This window comes from Cricetulus griseus, assembly GCF_003668045.3.
Source record: "Cricetulus griseus strain 17A/GY chromosome 1 unlocalized genomic scaffold, alternate assembly CriGri-PICRH-1.0 chr1_1, whole genome shotgun sequence".
Lineage (NCBI taxonomy): Eukaryota > Metazoa > Chordata > Mammalia > Rodentia > Cricetidae > Cricetulus > Cricetulus griseus.
The window spans coordinates 84,462,769-84,478,931 of record NW_023276807.1 but is presented as its reverse complement, the minus strand read 5'-3'; the positions used below and the strand labels follow the sequence as shown (position 1 = coordinate 84,478,931).

General features: G+C 37.2%; 1 protein-coding gene across 10 annotated transcripts in view; it reads right to left on the bottom strand.

The window, feature by feature from the left end:
* Ehbp1 (EH domain binding protein 1) overlaps positions 1 to 16,163 on the bottom strand; it is a 270,164-nt gene that overhangs the window by 211,209 nt on the left and 42,792 nt on the right. For all 10 annotated transcript variants that reach the window (XM_035453507.1, XM_035453512.1, XM_035453510.1 and 7 more), the window contains 2 exons: positions 12,092 to 12,187; positions 7,645 to 7,698 (listed from right to left, as the gene is read on the bottom strand). In XM_035453507.1, the coding sequence (XP_035309398.1) occupies positions 7,645 to 7,698; positions 12,092 to 12,187 (150 nt within the window). The remainder of the gene's footprint in view (positions 1 to 7,644; positions 7,699 to 12,091; positions 12,188 to 16,163) is intronic.

The window sequence follows — 16,163 nt, the reverse complement described above, 5'->3', positions numbered from 1 at the left end:
TAAGCCTGAGGACAGTTGAGCTGGGACTCCAGGAATGAATGTAGATAAAACTAGGTATACAAATCAAACATTTACTGGCAAAAAAAATTAAAATATTTTCTTTCAAAAACACTTTGATATATATTTGATATATATATTGATCTTACAAAAGAAGAAAGCAAATTTAAATACTAGAGAAATTGACATGCTTGTTTGCCTTTAAAGTAAAAATTAAATTGGCTGAATGTTTTACACTGCAGGATATAAAGCATCTTCAACATTTTTCAAAGTTGAAATTTTCATTTATAATTGCTAATGCTGAGAACACAACTTTACACAAATATGCAGTGCAGAAAGATAAAAATATGTATAGAGTCACTTCAGAATTCTTGGGAGCAGACTTCCAAGGCAAAATTCATTGAACTCAGGCATGAACTCAAACAACACTGTTTAAAATAAAATGTCCTAGCACAAAACAATCCAAATATATACTAATCTGACATTTCATACTAAGGAATGATGTTAGGAAAATATTTAAAATATTTTCCGTAATTATGCTATCATCAGAAGCAGTGAACTTCATAACAGAAAAACACTAATTCACAACATAACGTAACTTTGAGTCAAGGTGTTTTGGGAAGCAGTGGATGGCACCATGTGGTGTGGTGGCATGCAAGGCAATGTGTGCAAGTTGTATGTTCAGAACCAAGGCTTCAGTAAAGTCATAATTAATATTCCATTTAATCCATTTTTAAAAAGCTTTAGGAGGTAACAGCAAGTAAACTGAAATTTGAAAAGGAGGGAGGGGCACTAAGGAGCCAAACTGCCCATCTCACTGGTCACTGAGTCAAGAATGCTCTCTGATCCCCCACTGATCTCCAAGGTGAACATAGATCTTGGTTAATTACACTCTTACTATTAAATGTATTGCGTTAATAGTTTAAAAAAGAAGTAGATGTCTGTTGATCAGAGCTCATAGTTTCTCTCCATTGCTTTTGTTTTCTACCAATTATCTTCCCCCTCTGAACTCTTACCCTTTCTTTGCTGAATCTTCTTCCCTCCTCTCAGAGTGTCTTTTGGCTAACTTCATTTTTTTTTCTAAAAAGCTGAACTCTGTAGCCACCTACTCCAGGAAGTCTTCCCTGGTTTCTCCCTTCTTTACTGTTCGTTAACACCTCATTGTATCTTTTCCTGCAATTCCCTATCTAGACCCTCATTAATAAGCTTGAGAACAAGCTACCCTATGTCATCAAGTATAATTCTTTCTTGGTTTAAAGCTGGCATGTCAGCCAGGCGGTGGTGGCGCACACCTTTAATCCCAGCACTTGGGAGGCAGAGGCAGGTGGATCTACAAGAGCTAGTTCCAGGACAGCCTCCAAAGCCACAGGGAAACCCTGTCTCGAAAAACCAAAATAAATAAACAAACAAACAAACAAACAAATAAAAAGCTGGCATGTTATTTTATATCACTAAGAAAGGAAATACGGCTGTGAGATACTGTAGATACCTGACTATCCCAATTTTATAGAAAAAAAAAAAAAAAGCATCAGGGAAAACCACAAACCTCACTATTGGCAAACATGTGCATATCTTAATTGACTATTTGTATACTATTCACGAAAGGTTTGGTGCATAAAAAGCGTACACTGAATGAATGAATTCAACCTAAACTGGTTTATCATATACTTTTTTCCAGTTCTCTCAAAAACCAGTGACTCAAAAGAGTAAAAACATTTAGCTATTTAAAACTAAAACCCATATGTACAAATACATTAGCTCTGATTTAGTTGGGTAATCTGTAACATAAACAAGTATCTGAATATAACTGTAGTGATTTCACATTTTTAAAAAAGTCCCACAACAAAGTATTAATTGTAGACTAACAATGAAAACATTGAATTGTACTAGCATTCTTTATTACACTAAGAACAGATAGATGAATTTGCAAATAATTCAAAATAAAAAGACTTCAAACTCATGTTTTGAAACACATCCGTGTCTTACATTGTGAATGGTCACAGATATTGGTATAGTGGTAGACACTAATGTGTTCTTAGCACACTTATTTTAGAAGCCACTTCTTAATTTGTAAGAAGATTGTAATCAAAAGGTACAAGTTTTAATGAGACAAAAATATTTTGAGATGTTTACAAGATTCATTGTCAATTTTTTAGGTTAAAGGTGATGGATGAAAGTTATGGAAAGCATAAATAAAGGTAGAAAAGTTAAATTTTGAAATTATTAATTCAGAAACCTACTTCTTTTTTCACGATCTCTAGAAAAGAAAGTTATTAAAAAATTGCACCTTCAAAGCAGGCTAGATGTTTTTCATGTTTTTCTAATCACCAATAACCTACAAAGTAGATATTAATCCCATCATTTTATATTAGAATATGCAGACACTATAATAAATTAAATCACAAACTGAGTGTGATGGCACACACCTTTAATCCCAACACCTGGAAGGCAGAGGCAAGTGGATCTCTGTGAGTATAAGGCCAGCCTGATCTACATAGTAAGTTCCAGGATGACCAGGGCTACACAGAGAAAGAAAAACAACAAAATTAAATCATTTGTCTACTGCCACACAGCTTGTGAGTGGTAGACTTGCCTATAAAGCTTTGGTTTGTATATAAGTAGCTTTCCACTCTCAAGAAAACTTAGACTGACAAAATTGGGAAAATTTTGTGACCAGAAACAAACGTTAACCTCAATTTACATATAAAAAGCTTACTTCAAGGAAAATGAATTTTGATGAGTAATAAATCCTAAAACTCTATTTCACAATATCTAGTAGCAGCCAAATAATTCGTCCAAATAGCTTTTGTATCTAATATAAATATTAGAAGACTACCTTTATTAATCTAATAGATAGATTTCTTCACAGATTTAATGCTAAAGATGGCCAATTAAAAACACCGCTATGATTTTACAATCTCTACTTATTTTAGTGTGTATGCACAGAGATGTGCGCACGTGTGCATGCATGTGGAGACCAGGTCAGCAAACATTTTCCTCAGCCTTTTATTCTGAGACAAGGTCACTCATGGAAACTGAGACAAGGGCTCTCATGGAAATCCATTGCTGCCCAATTTGGCCAGGCAGATTGTTCAGAGACGTCTACAGTTCTGCTTGTCTCTACCTACGTAGCACCAAGCAGATGCTGCTCACTCGACTTTTTACATTGGTGCTGGGGATCCACATTCAAGTCCTAAAGCTTCATGTTTATATAGCAAACACATTACGAAATGAACTACTCACCCACTCCCACCCCAAACTATTTTTCACTTCTGTTACTTAGGGGGGCAGTTACTGAATTAGACATTAAGAGAAAGGTCATGGAGAAAACTGAGACTGAATTAAACATTAACTTGTTAATTACATAACTTTTAGTAGGTTCTTCAACCTCTCTATGTATTGATAGTTTTACATATCTGACTCACAGTTTATTGCAATGAGAAAATGAAAAGTGTGTATAAAGCATTCCACACAGCACTTGGTACAGTTGAAGTTCCCAACAGACTTGTAAGATTTGAGAGTTCCTTGTTTCATTGGGATAGTTAATATCTAGTAAGAGTTTACTCTTATAGCCATATAGGAAGATGAGACAGGAAGATTGCCATGAGTCCAACAACAGACTGAGACATAGACTAACAAGTGTTTGAAAAACTAAAAGCAACAACAACAAAAGAGAACCCGCTCTCACTATTAATACTCTGAGACATCATAAAGTCTCAAAATGTCTTCAAATACGAAGGAGATTTTAAGTTTCTTTTTCTGATATTGTTAGCTGACTTGCAAACAAAAGTCCACATATTACAAGAGAATTTTACGCTTTCCTTCACTACATCTTTTGTATGAAATGTTGACACGATTTAAAATGTAAGCTCGTGAATTATATTGTAGCATAGAGTCTAGATAACTTACCTACAGGAACAGCTTTTCTCCAGTCCAGTCAATTCTACCACTGACCACTAAGGGGAGCCATAACTCAGTAAAAGATTTATACAGCATTGCTACATTTTCCCACTTACAAAACTTTATCAGCGTTCTTATTAAAATACATTTTAATTAATTGATAAGGATACTCCAATTCCTTTTGGAGATCTCAAAGAATAATATTAACATACTATCTATTTATGTTTAACATCTGTTTCTTTTGATCACACTGCATGTTTCACTAAGTTTTATTCTTTGCCTCCACTTTAGAGGAATGAATGGTTGAGAAAGATATCTTCTACCTGATTCTAGGCCACTTTCATTCCAGTGCCTGGACAGTGCAGCATGCTCCATGCCCTACACATGAATGAATCCTGCTCCATGTGTTAACTTCAATGTTAAAAAAAAAATCTCATTAGACATTAAGTAAAGCAAACTTATGACTTTGGTTTAAAAGAAAATATCTAAGCTCAGGTATTTAATCTCCTATTTGGTTATGCAGACAGAGCCCATGAGATTGTCTTGGTTAATATGTGTTTATTGTATCCATCTTAAATGATCTGAGTTAAGAGACCTGGACAATTAAAATGGAAAAAATACTGATTAAAAAAAAAAAAAAAAAAAAAAAAACCTGTGGATTTCATTCATGGTTTATATGGTTTCCTTAGTTTTGTTAACTTTTTGTTTTCTAAACATAACCAACACCCATATTGTAACATTAGTGAATTTTAATTTATTTTAATAAACAAAGACAACAGAGATGTAATATGAATCCAAAATTCTTCTCAATTTTTTTCTCAATCTCTTATGCATGTGTGTAGGATTTGACTCCAAATCTGACTGTCATTTTTAATTCACTTTTTTTTCCAAAACAGGGTTTCTTTTTGTAGCCCTGGCCATCCTAGAACTGGCTCTGTAGACCAGGCTGACCTCCATCTGCCTCTGCTTCTGCCTCCTGAATACCAGGATGAAAGTCTTAATGCACCACCACCCTAGCTTTAACTTACTTTTATTACTTTACGAAGCATTATATCATCTTTCAAACTATTTCACTGTCTATGAAGTACCTAGTTATATAATTATACTAAAGACCAACAGCATCTATGGCCTTATAAAGTTCAAGCCTACTTATGAACCTTACAGAAGTTCAAGAACTCATTTATGAAAACAGAATTGGGTAAGAGTGTATCAGAAACTAGTCTACCAATCACACTGGCACAGGCATACTTAAAAAACAGTGGTTTTACCCCGGCATGGTGAGTGCACAGCCTTTAATCCCAGCACTCAAGAGGCAAAGGCAGAGGGTGTTCTAGGACAGCCAGAGCTACACACAGAAACATTGTTTTGAAAAACCAAACCAAACAAAAAGTTGTTTCAAAAAGAAGGAAAAGAAGATGACCCACTTACATTAAGTAGCCATTGCCCAGAAGAGTTCACCTGTGAGAGTATGGTGTTCATAAACTATCTTACTGTCATTTCCTTCAATAAAGTTAAAGGATACTACTAATGTAATTCTCTTAAAAAGAACTTCAGAGGGACTTTAATGTTTAATGGTTCACTGAATTTAACTATAATCATTGACACACTAACTACTGCAATAATGATGCATTGAGAAGCTATTCTGTCATAATAAAATCATGATATTGTGGTTACAGAATATAACAGAATAAGTATAATAAAGGGTTTCCTGTGTTAGAGTTACTTAACCAATAATTGTCCCTGTTAGTTTCATAAAATGGACCTGGACTTTCCAAAGCCTGTGAAAAGAGTTAACACACTTGGATGGAGTTAAAAACATCTGCAGGTAAAGAAGAAAAAGAAAATTCTCAATATCTATTTTGACTCTATTTAAAATGCTCTTGAAAATTGAAACAGAAGATGTGCCTAATTCTAATCTATCTTGCTGGTGAGAGCACACAGCTCTTGCCCTGTTCTGTTCCCAGTGAAAGCACACAGCACTTGCCCTGTTTTGTTCCAGGTTTAGTTTTACACAACATTCCTTAGCATTAGGAATTCATAATTAATGGTCATTGTCCTCATTTAGAATAGTTAAAATAGAATGTCTTTGGGCTGGCAAGATGGTTCAACAGATAAATTGTCTGTCTGCTGCCCAAGCATAGCCCGTAGTTCTGATCCTCAGCACCCAAGTGAATGCTCACAAATAGTCCCAGGACTCAGGTAGCAGAGACAGACGTTCTGAGCAAGCTGGCTATAGAGACTACTAGCTTAATCTGTGAACTCTTCAAGTGAGAGACCCTGCCTCAAAATATAAGGTAGAGAGTGCTTGAAGACACCTAATATCAACCTCTGCCCTCCACATACATGCATACATGTGCACATGAACCTGAATACACATATGCACTCACACACATGACCATGAATAAACACACATGCAAACAAAACAATGCTGTATTCTTGTGAAGTAATGAATTAAAAATGTTTCAGTCACAATGTATATACATTTATGCTCTTTCTTAAGCATTTCAGAAGACTCCTAAAGTCTAGTAACTGTGCACCAGATAATGTACACACATTTTTCTCTCTAATTTTAAAAAAATAAATGCAGTATAGTGGTAAAAATAGATCAAAACTCATAAATGGTTGTGTGTGTGTGTGTGTGTGTGTGTGTGTGTGTGTGTGTGTGTGTGTCTATGTTTATTGTGGAGTATGTACAGTGAATAAAAATAGGCAAGCACACCTGTGAGCATGCACATGGAGCACAGAAGAGGTGTCAGGAGTCTGCTTTTTCACTTATTTTTTCAGGTTGGCTAGCAGTCAGCAAGCTCCCACATTCCTCCTATCTCTGAAGCCTCACCCTTCTTGTCCATGGGTGATGGGGTCTGAACTCAGGTCCTCACACTTGCACAGTAAGTGCTCTCAACCAGTGGGCATCTTTCCAGCCCCTCACAGTCATCTTTTCACAAAAAAAAAAAAAATGAAAAGATGAAAAGAACAAAACAAAATGCTGCTCTAAAGACAAGGAAAGTCAACAAAATACAATCATAACAAATTTACCTAATAGAACTACTGAGGAGATCAGAAACTTGCCCATGATCACAGAACTCGTAACTACAACAACTAGGACTTCAAACCAAGTCTAGTATGTGTGTGTGTGTGTGTGTGTGTGTGTGTGGTGTGTGTACTTTTATGCATGTGCACGTACATGCATGTTTGTCCAAAGGAAATCAAGTCCCTGGAGCTAGAATTAAAGGCATTTGTTACAACACCTGATATGTGAACCCAACTCCAGTTTTCTGAAAGAATAGCAAGTACTTTTAACCAATGAGCCATCTCTCCAGTCCCTGGAGGCCTAGACTCTTAATCATTATTATTGCCATTGCCTATTTTCTCTAGTCCCTAGTTAGAAAGCATTTATTTAACACCACTGTATACCTGCTAGCCTGTTGGGATTCCATGATATGAAGACATTTACTATATAAGAAATACCATGAGGATGCTGAAGAGATAAAAAAAAAAAAAGGTAAGTAAATGACTTTGCCCTCAGGTCCCACACAGAATACAGACAGTGTATATACAGTCTGTCATTAAAGACTTTCAGTTTACCATAAATGTTTTCTAAACAATTGTTATTGATAAGAACTTCTAAACTGTACAAATTCCCTATTAGATTTTTCATAAAGCAACATTTCTCCCATCACCAAACTGCTCATGTACTATAATAATACAGCGAGGCAAAAAAACACTGGGTATGTGTCGTTCACTTACATTCTCGATGACAAAAGTCCACTCCTTGTCTTCAAATTCTTCTGCATGAGGATCCTGCAACAAAAGCAAATTACAAAAAGTAAAAAACACTTATCTTTAGTCCAGTTGACACAAGAAAGAAATACAAACAAGCTTATTTGTAGTTTTACTAACTTGTTAAAAGGAAGAAGAAAAATAACCTTTTAAAGAAAGCTATCTGAGCAGTTTCTCTTTAAAAAGTCACGATTTTACATTAGGAAACCCTTTTCCTTTTGTCTGTGCATCTGTCCCAGCACTGCATCCATGACAAGACAAAGACACATGATCACAGACAGACACAGACAATTCTGTGAGTCAACTAGAACTTCACTGACACACTAAATGCTCACAAAGCTCTGTTCTCACTTTTACAACTGAGTATTTGAAGATAAAAGCCCCCCCTTGAGCTGCAGGGGGCTCTGATGCATAGATTATGAGCTCTGAAATTTCTAAGTATTCCAAGGTATTTCATAATCATACAAAACAGCCAGTCAACATGAGCCTTGGACAATCCTCTTCCCACTCCTCCTGTTGAAAAAGACCTGAGGAACCTAGGGGTAAGGGGTCCTGCTACCTCAGGGCAACACTGTCTGCTTTGTAAATGAGGCTCACTTTTAGACATTTAGCTGACAAATACTAAATACTAGCCTAGAGATTACAGAAGTAGTCTATGAATTCATGCATTTAAAAACATATGCCATACTCCACTATGAAGAAGTGGTTGATAAATGAAATAAAGGATCAGAAAACAACACATTTCATTTTGCAGAGTGAACGACAAAAGCTTCAGGAAAGAGAAAATACCCAGTCTCAGCAGAGCTGTGTGTAATTTCTACAAATATTAGAACAATAGCAGAAAGTTCATCATCCTCTGCTTCCTGCCTGTGGATGGACGCAAGTGAGCAAGGCTCCTGCTCTGGCCTTCCCCGTGAACTAGGGCTATGAAAGACATGCCTCTAAAGACTGGAAGAGCTTTTTCTAATTGACTTAGGACACAAATAGTACTACTCAGAGACTAAGTAGCAACACACACAACACTGAGGAGAGCCATTCTACCATTCTCCTGCCTGTTTGTTTTCATATTTGTTGTTTTAGAAATGCAGCACAATTAGTATCAGCAACACAGATATTTATTGAATACTCACTGTGTCCCAGTTAATTCGCAACTTCCGAGACAGGTACTATTTTTATTACCGTTTAACTGAGTAGAAGACTGAAATATACAAGAAGCATCCCCTCACAGTACAAATGTTAAAGCTATACTGGAGCTGCAGATCCATCTGACTTTATCCACTTGTTGATTCAGTTTAATCACTGAGCCCCCAGTCTCAAGAAATGCGTGTGGCTCACAGCAGCCTCTTAAGAATATTGGGCAAATGAATTCATGAATTCATGAATAAATGCCACAGCAATTAAATATTTAACACTGCCTTCTTTAAAACAAATAAAGCATCTGTAAGACACAGATGACATAGTACACCTAAACAATTTTTAAGGAATAATTTCATTGGGCAAAGAAATAACCTGATAGGAAATTCCAGTAAATAGTGCAAAAGCAACAACAACAACATTCACTTCTCAGGTACCTTAAAGTGGATGTCTACAGAATTATTTTATTATGGACAAGACAAACCATTTGTAATTAAATAAGCCTTCTTTATTTACCTTCAACTGTTGTCAACTTTCTTACTTCTGCACTAATAGTATAAAGAGCCATTTCCCTTCTGAAATATGTTTTTAATTTTTTACTAGCCATATCTATTTTCAATTTAGTTGAAATCTCAAAAACAAGCATGCAATCTAAAGAAATCAACTTCTGGTTATAATACAGAGGTGAAACACGTTGATAACTTCCTTTAAAAGTATTTCTCAGGGAAATGGCTCAGCACTTAAGAGCACTGGTTGCTCTTCCAAGTGACTGAGGTTCGAATCCCAGAAGCCATGAGGCAGCTCAGAGCCATCTGTAACTTAAGGTCCAGAGGACCCAACACCCTCTTCTGTCTTCCTCAGCACCAGTCATCCACACAGTGCAAACATACATGCAAGGAAACAACGTGTGTGTGTGTGTGTGTGTGTGTGTGTGTGTGTGTGTGTGTGTGTGTGTGTGTGTGTGTGTTTAATTGAGGAGTTATGGAGTGGTTTCCCAACAGTTAAGAGCACTGACTGCTATTCTTCCAGAGGACCTGGGTAAAACACCCTCAGCACCCACAAGGTACCTCAGACCATGCGGAACCCCAGTGCCAGGGGATTCATGCCATCTACAGGCAGCATAATACATGTGATACACAAGATGTGTAGACAAAACACCCATACACACAAAAATAAATCTTTACAAAATAATAATTTGAAAAGCACTTCCCCGTGAGTTTACCTGTGTGAAGGTCTCAGAGCCAGAGAGGTCATTTCCTATTTACAATTTCAAAATTAAGTCAAATGTGAAACTTGAAAGAAGGGAAAAGTATGAGGAAATTTTCTGCTTGAATATTTAAGTGCTGTTCAAAAACAAGATCCAAAACTTATTATGAAAGAATGAAGTTTTCTGTTTTTTGTTTTTTTCTATCAGAATTCTGGGTGATGTGGAAGATAAAGAATCCACTGGAAATAAACATCTAAATATTGGAAAAGGTTATGAGGGGCCCCAACAATATAATTGGGTTAGAAATGTGTGGTACTGAAGACTAGGGAGGAGGGGTTTGGGGCATCTTCCCGACATCTTAATACTCCAAGTCATAGAAGCTGAGTGAGAAGCATATCCCACATCAGGAGCAAAAGCCACACTTAGCTCCATAAACACCAGCAGTGGTAGCACACACCTTTAATCCCAGCACTCGGGAGACAGAGGCAAGTGGATCTCTGTCAGTTCAAGGCCACCCTGGCCTACATGAGATTGATCCAGTCTAAAAGAGAAACAGAGCCAGGTAGTGGCTCACACCTTTAATCCCAGTATTTGGGAGTCACACACCTTAAATCCCAGCACGAGGGAGGTAGGGACAGGAATGACATGGCTGGGCAGAGAGAAAAATATAAAATAGGAAGAGACAGAAGTTCATGGCAGGAAAATTGATTAGTAAATTGGTGCTTAACTATCATGTGTTCGATATTTTATATTTAAAGAAATAAGACAAATTTCAAGAAAAAACACATAAAAGACAGGCAAATGGTATACGAACATCTGTATTTTTTATCTGCACTTTAAAATATGTTGCTTTCCAGTTATAATTTTCATAAATATCAATGTTAATAAAATATTTTAGCTAGTGGGCTTAGTGGCACATGCATTTACTCTCAGCAGAGGAAAAGTTCAGCAGATTTCTATGGATTTGAGGCCAGCAAGAAAGTTCTAGGACTAACTAGTGAGACATATATATATCATGTGTATAGATATGTATATTTACCTTTACACTTGATCTTGACCAAAAAGTCAAGACGCAGTTGATCAGCTATTAATTTTAAATATATCATGTTGTGGAATATTAGTTTAAGATGTGTTACATTTGTTTATGCTGTAGAATATTTGTTTAATGATGCAAAGATGTCTTGGATTCTTTTATGCTGCATTTGTTTAATTCTGTGAAGCTGTGTTACTTTGCCTAAAACACCTGATTGGTCTAAATGAAGTGCTGAACAGTCAACTGTTAGTCAGGAGAAGGATAGGCGGGGCTGCCAGGCAGAGAGAAAAGAAGGAGAAAAAGAGAAGAGAAAGAGGAAGAAAATGAGAAAGACAGAAGGATGCCAGGTGCCAGCCACCCAGCTACACAGCCAGCCATTGAGTAAGACGGAAAGGAAGACATATAAAACAAAGAAAGGTGAGGGGTGGGTTGGGGGGATCAGTGGGGAGCATGGGAGGATGCAAGGGCGAGAGAATGGGGGGATGGATATGTAAATAAGACTGCTTCTAAAATAAAAAAAATTAAAATAAAAAAACAAAGAAAGGTAAAAAGTCCAGAGGCAAAAGATAGACAGGATAACTTAAGAAAAGCTGGCTAGAAACAAGCCAAGCTAAGGCTAGGAATTCATAAAGAAGAACAAGTCTCCATGTGCTTTGGTGGCAGGCCCCCAAAGAGTCAAAAAAAGAAAAAACAGCAATTTCATGATAGATTAACATCAACATTTACTGAATACTGATTTTCAAGTCAACTGTTAATCAAGCAAAGCCAACAAAATGAGGAGCAGAATAAAGACTTCACCAACTTCAGCTTTGCATGGGAAGAGCATTTTAAGGATACAGAAAAAGTAGGCCCATGGACCTTTAAGGATCTTAAGATTCTGTGATGCCTTTACAGTGTAAAGACTTCTTCCTTGGAATTGATGCAATCAGGTAAACAGATGAGACACAAATGCATACCATAATAATAGTGCAAAAATCTGTACACAGAAGCACATACAGATGTAACTTATACACTTAAGATTTCACAAAAAAAAAACTTACCTTAAAAAGTGTCACAGTGATTTCAATGTTTTCAGGAACAGGCCAAACAACAACACCACGGTATGGATTTTTTATTCCAGGTTGCCAGCTGTGAGCCTACCAGAATAAAAATGAAAGCTTCAATTATGAAATATGGAAGATGTGATATTAACAATCTACAAAAGTATATTAAACTCAAGCTGGGCATTGGTGGTGCAGGTGCATGCCTTTAATCCCAGTACTCATGAGGCAGAGGTAGGCGGATCTCTGTGAGTTCGAGGCCAGCCTGGGTCTCCAGAGCAAGTGCTAGGATAGGCTCCAAAGCTACACAGAAAAACCCTGTCTCGAAAAACCAAAAAAAAAAAAAAAAAAAAAAGTATATTAAACTCATTTAGCTATCCATTAAGGTCTAGTCTCCCTGAGACAAAAATCACTAGTCAAAATAAAAGCAAATATGAAAACAAAACAAAACTTTTAAGCATTAAGCTTGGGCCAAAACAGCTCAAACAAATGAAAGCAAACCCGCATATACCCCACCACACACATGCAGGTATACCACAAGAAATGACAGAAAAATAAGATATCTCATGTTCTTAAAGGCTACTATTTCTGATTATGGAAAACTTTAACAGGGAGCAATATTTAAGATTATTTTGTGGCTCTGCCCTGATGGGGGACACCTTAGGCCTGGGGACAGCTCACCGCAGACCCCATCCCAAAAAGATCCAGCCCACCCAGTGACTACAAAGGCCCTGGTACCAGTCCCGCCTCAATCCACAGGACTAGGTAGGCTTGGGCCTGTTTCCAGCCTGCCTTCCTCTGCCCTGCTCAGAGACACCTGAGGCCTGGGGACTGCTCATGGCAGATCCCATCCAGACGGGATCCAGCCTACCCAGAGACTACCAAGACCTCGGTACTGATCCTGCCTCCATCCATGGGAAGAGGAGAGACAACAGAATATTGGACCTGTTTGCACCCACCAGAAGGGAACCTTGTCCCGTACCCACCAGGAGAGGAAGAGACTCTTTCTACACCCACCGGAAGAAGGGATGGGAAGAAGACAATATAAAAACACATTCAACAACAGAAAAACCAATATGACACCACCAGAGTCTAGGGACTCTACACCAGCATGACCTGAACATCACAACACAGATGAAATAGAAGAGAATGACCTTAAAAACATTTTCATGAAAATGATAGAGGGCCTCAAAGAGGATATGAGAAAATCCCTTAAAGAAATGAAAGAAAAAACAAACCAAAAAAATACAAGAAATCAACAAACCTCTCAAGGAAACAGTTCAAGACCTAAAAACTGAAATAGAGACAATAAAAAAAGCACAATCTGAGGGAATGCCGGAAATAAAAAAAAAGCTGGGTAAATGATCAGGAACTACAGATGCAAGCATAATCAACAGAACACAAGAGATGGAAGAGAGAATCTCAGGAGTTGAAGATACACTAGAAGAAATTGACTCATAGACCAAAGAAAATCTTAAGTCCAACAAATCCCTATCACAAAATATCCAGGAAATATGGGACATGGTGAAAAGACCAAACCTAAGAATAATAGGTATAGAAGAAGATAAAGAAACCCAACTCAAAGGTGCAGAAAACATATTCAACAAAATCATAGAAGAAAACTTTCCCAACCTAAACAAAGACATGCCAATAAAAGTACAAGAAGCCTACAGAACATCAAATAGAGTGGACCACAAAAAAAAGTCTCCACGCCACATGATAATCAAAACCCCAAACATACAGAATAAAGAAAGAATATTAAGAGCAGAAAAAGGAAAAAGGTCAAGTAACATATAAAGGCAAACCTATCAGAATTACACCTGACTTTTCCATGGAAACTATGAAAGCCAGAAGGTCCTGGATAGATATTCTACCTATACTAAGAGAACACGGATGCCAGCACAGACTACTATACCCACAAAGCTTTCAATCAATATAGATGGAGAAAACAAGATATTCCATAACAAAACAAGATTTAAACAGTACATATCCACCAATCCAGGACTACAGAAAGTTCTGGAAGGAAAACTCCAACCCAAGGAAGTTAACTACAACCAGAAAAACATAGGCAATAGATAATCCCACTTTACCAACAGCCAAAAGAAAAATGTGGTGGAAATCCACACACAATTCCACCACCACCACCAAATCCAAACCAAACAAGAATGAACAATCAATGGTTATTAATATCCCTCAGTATTAAGGGCCTTAACTCACCTATAAAAAGAAACAGGCTAGCAGAATGCATAAGAAGACAGAATCCATCTTTCTGCTGCATACAAGAAGCACACCTCAACTTCAAAGACAGACGGTACCTCAGAGTAAAGGGTTGGGAAAAGATTTTCCAATCAAATGGACCCAAAAAACAAGCAGGGGCGGGGCAGCAATCCTAATATATAACAAATTAGACTTTAAACTAAAATCAATCAAAAGACATGAAGGAGGTCTGTAGGGAGACATGCTGACCATAACTGCTAGGGGGCTGGAACAGGTGACAATGTCCACACCTACTTGGGGGTGGGCACAGGTGATGCTGACCATGCACACTTGGACATGGTCAGAGTGACATGGCAAGGGTTAAATATCAGGGATGCACACATGTAGCTCTCTTTTTCCTCTCCTGGCTGGGTGAACAGAACTGGCTCTGTTGCTTGAGTACTTCCCAATAAACCATCTGTTTTCAAACTGACTCCTTGTGTTCCACATTAGAGGTCACGTCCTACTCATCACAGGAAAAATCCACCAAGATGAAGTCTCAGTTAGGAACATCTATGCCCCAAATACAAAGGCATCCATGTTTGTAAAAGAAACATTACTAAAAGTCAAGTCATACATAACACCTCACAGAGTTATAGTGGGAGATTTCAACACCCCACTCTCACTAAAAGACAGGAACACCAGACAGAAACTTAATAAAGAAACAAAGGAACTAATAGAAGTTATGGCCCAATTGGGTTTAATAGACATCTATAGAACATTTCATCCAAACACAAAATAATATACCTTCTTCTCAGCACCACATGGAACCTTCTCTAAAATTGACCACATACTTGGCAACATAGCAAACCTCAACAAGCACAAAAAAATTAAAATAACCCACTGTATCTTATCAGACCACCATGCTTTAAACTTAGAATTCAACAACAACACAAATTGCAGAAAACCTACAAACTCATGGAAATTGAATAATGCCCAATTGCACCATTCCTGGGTCAAGGAAGAAATAAAAATAGAAATTAAAGATTTCCTAGAATTCAATGAGAATGTGGACACAACATACCTAAACTTATGGAACACTTTGAAAGCAGTGCTAAGAGGAAAGTTCATAGCACTGAGTGCCCACATGAAAAAGCTGGAGAACAGACACATTAGAGAATTAACAGCACAACTGAAAGCTCTAGAACACAAAGAAACCAATGCACCCTGGAGGAGTAGATGCCAGGAAATAATCAAATTAAGGGCTGAAATCAATACAGTAGAAACTAGGAAAACAATACAAAGAATCAATGTAACGAGAGTTGGTTCTTCAAGAAAAATCAACAAGATAGACAAACCTTTATCCAAACTTACCAAACAGCAGAGTGAACATGCAAATTAATAAAATCAGAAATGAAAAGGGAGACATAACAATGGACACTGAGGAAATCCAGAGAATCATCAGGTCATTCCTCAAAATTGGAATATCTAAAGGAAATGGACAATTTTCTGGATAGACTTCACTTACCAAAATTAAATCAAGAACAGATAAGCAATTTAAATAGACCTATAACCCCTAATGAAATAGAAGCAGTCATCAAAAGTCTCCCAACCAAAAACAGCCCAGGACCAGATGGCTTCATTGCAGAATTCTACCAGAAATTCAAAGTACAGCTAATACCAATTCTCCTCAAAGTATTCCACACAATAGAAGCAGAAGGGACACTGCCAAACTCTTTTTACAAGGCTTCAATAACTTTGGTACCCAAGACACACAAAATCACAACTAAGAAAGAGAACTATAGACCAATATCCTTCATGAACATCAATGTATGAATACTCAATAAAATACTGGTAAATCGAATCCAAGAACATA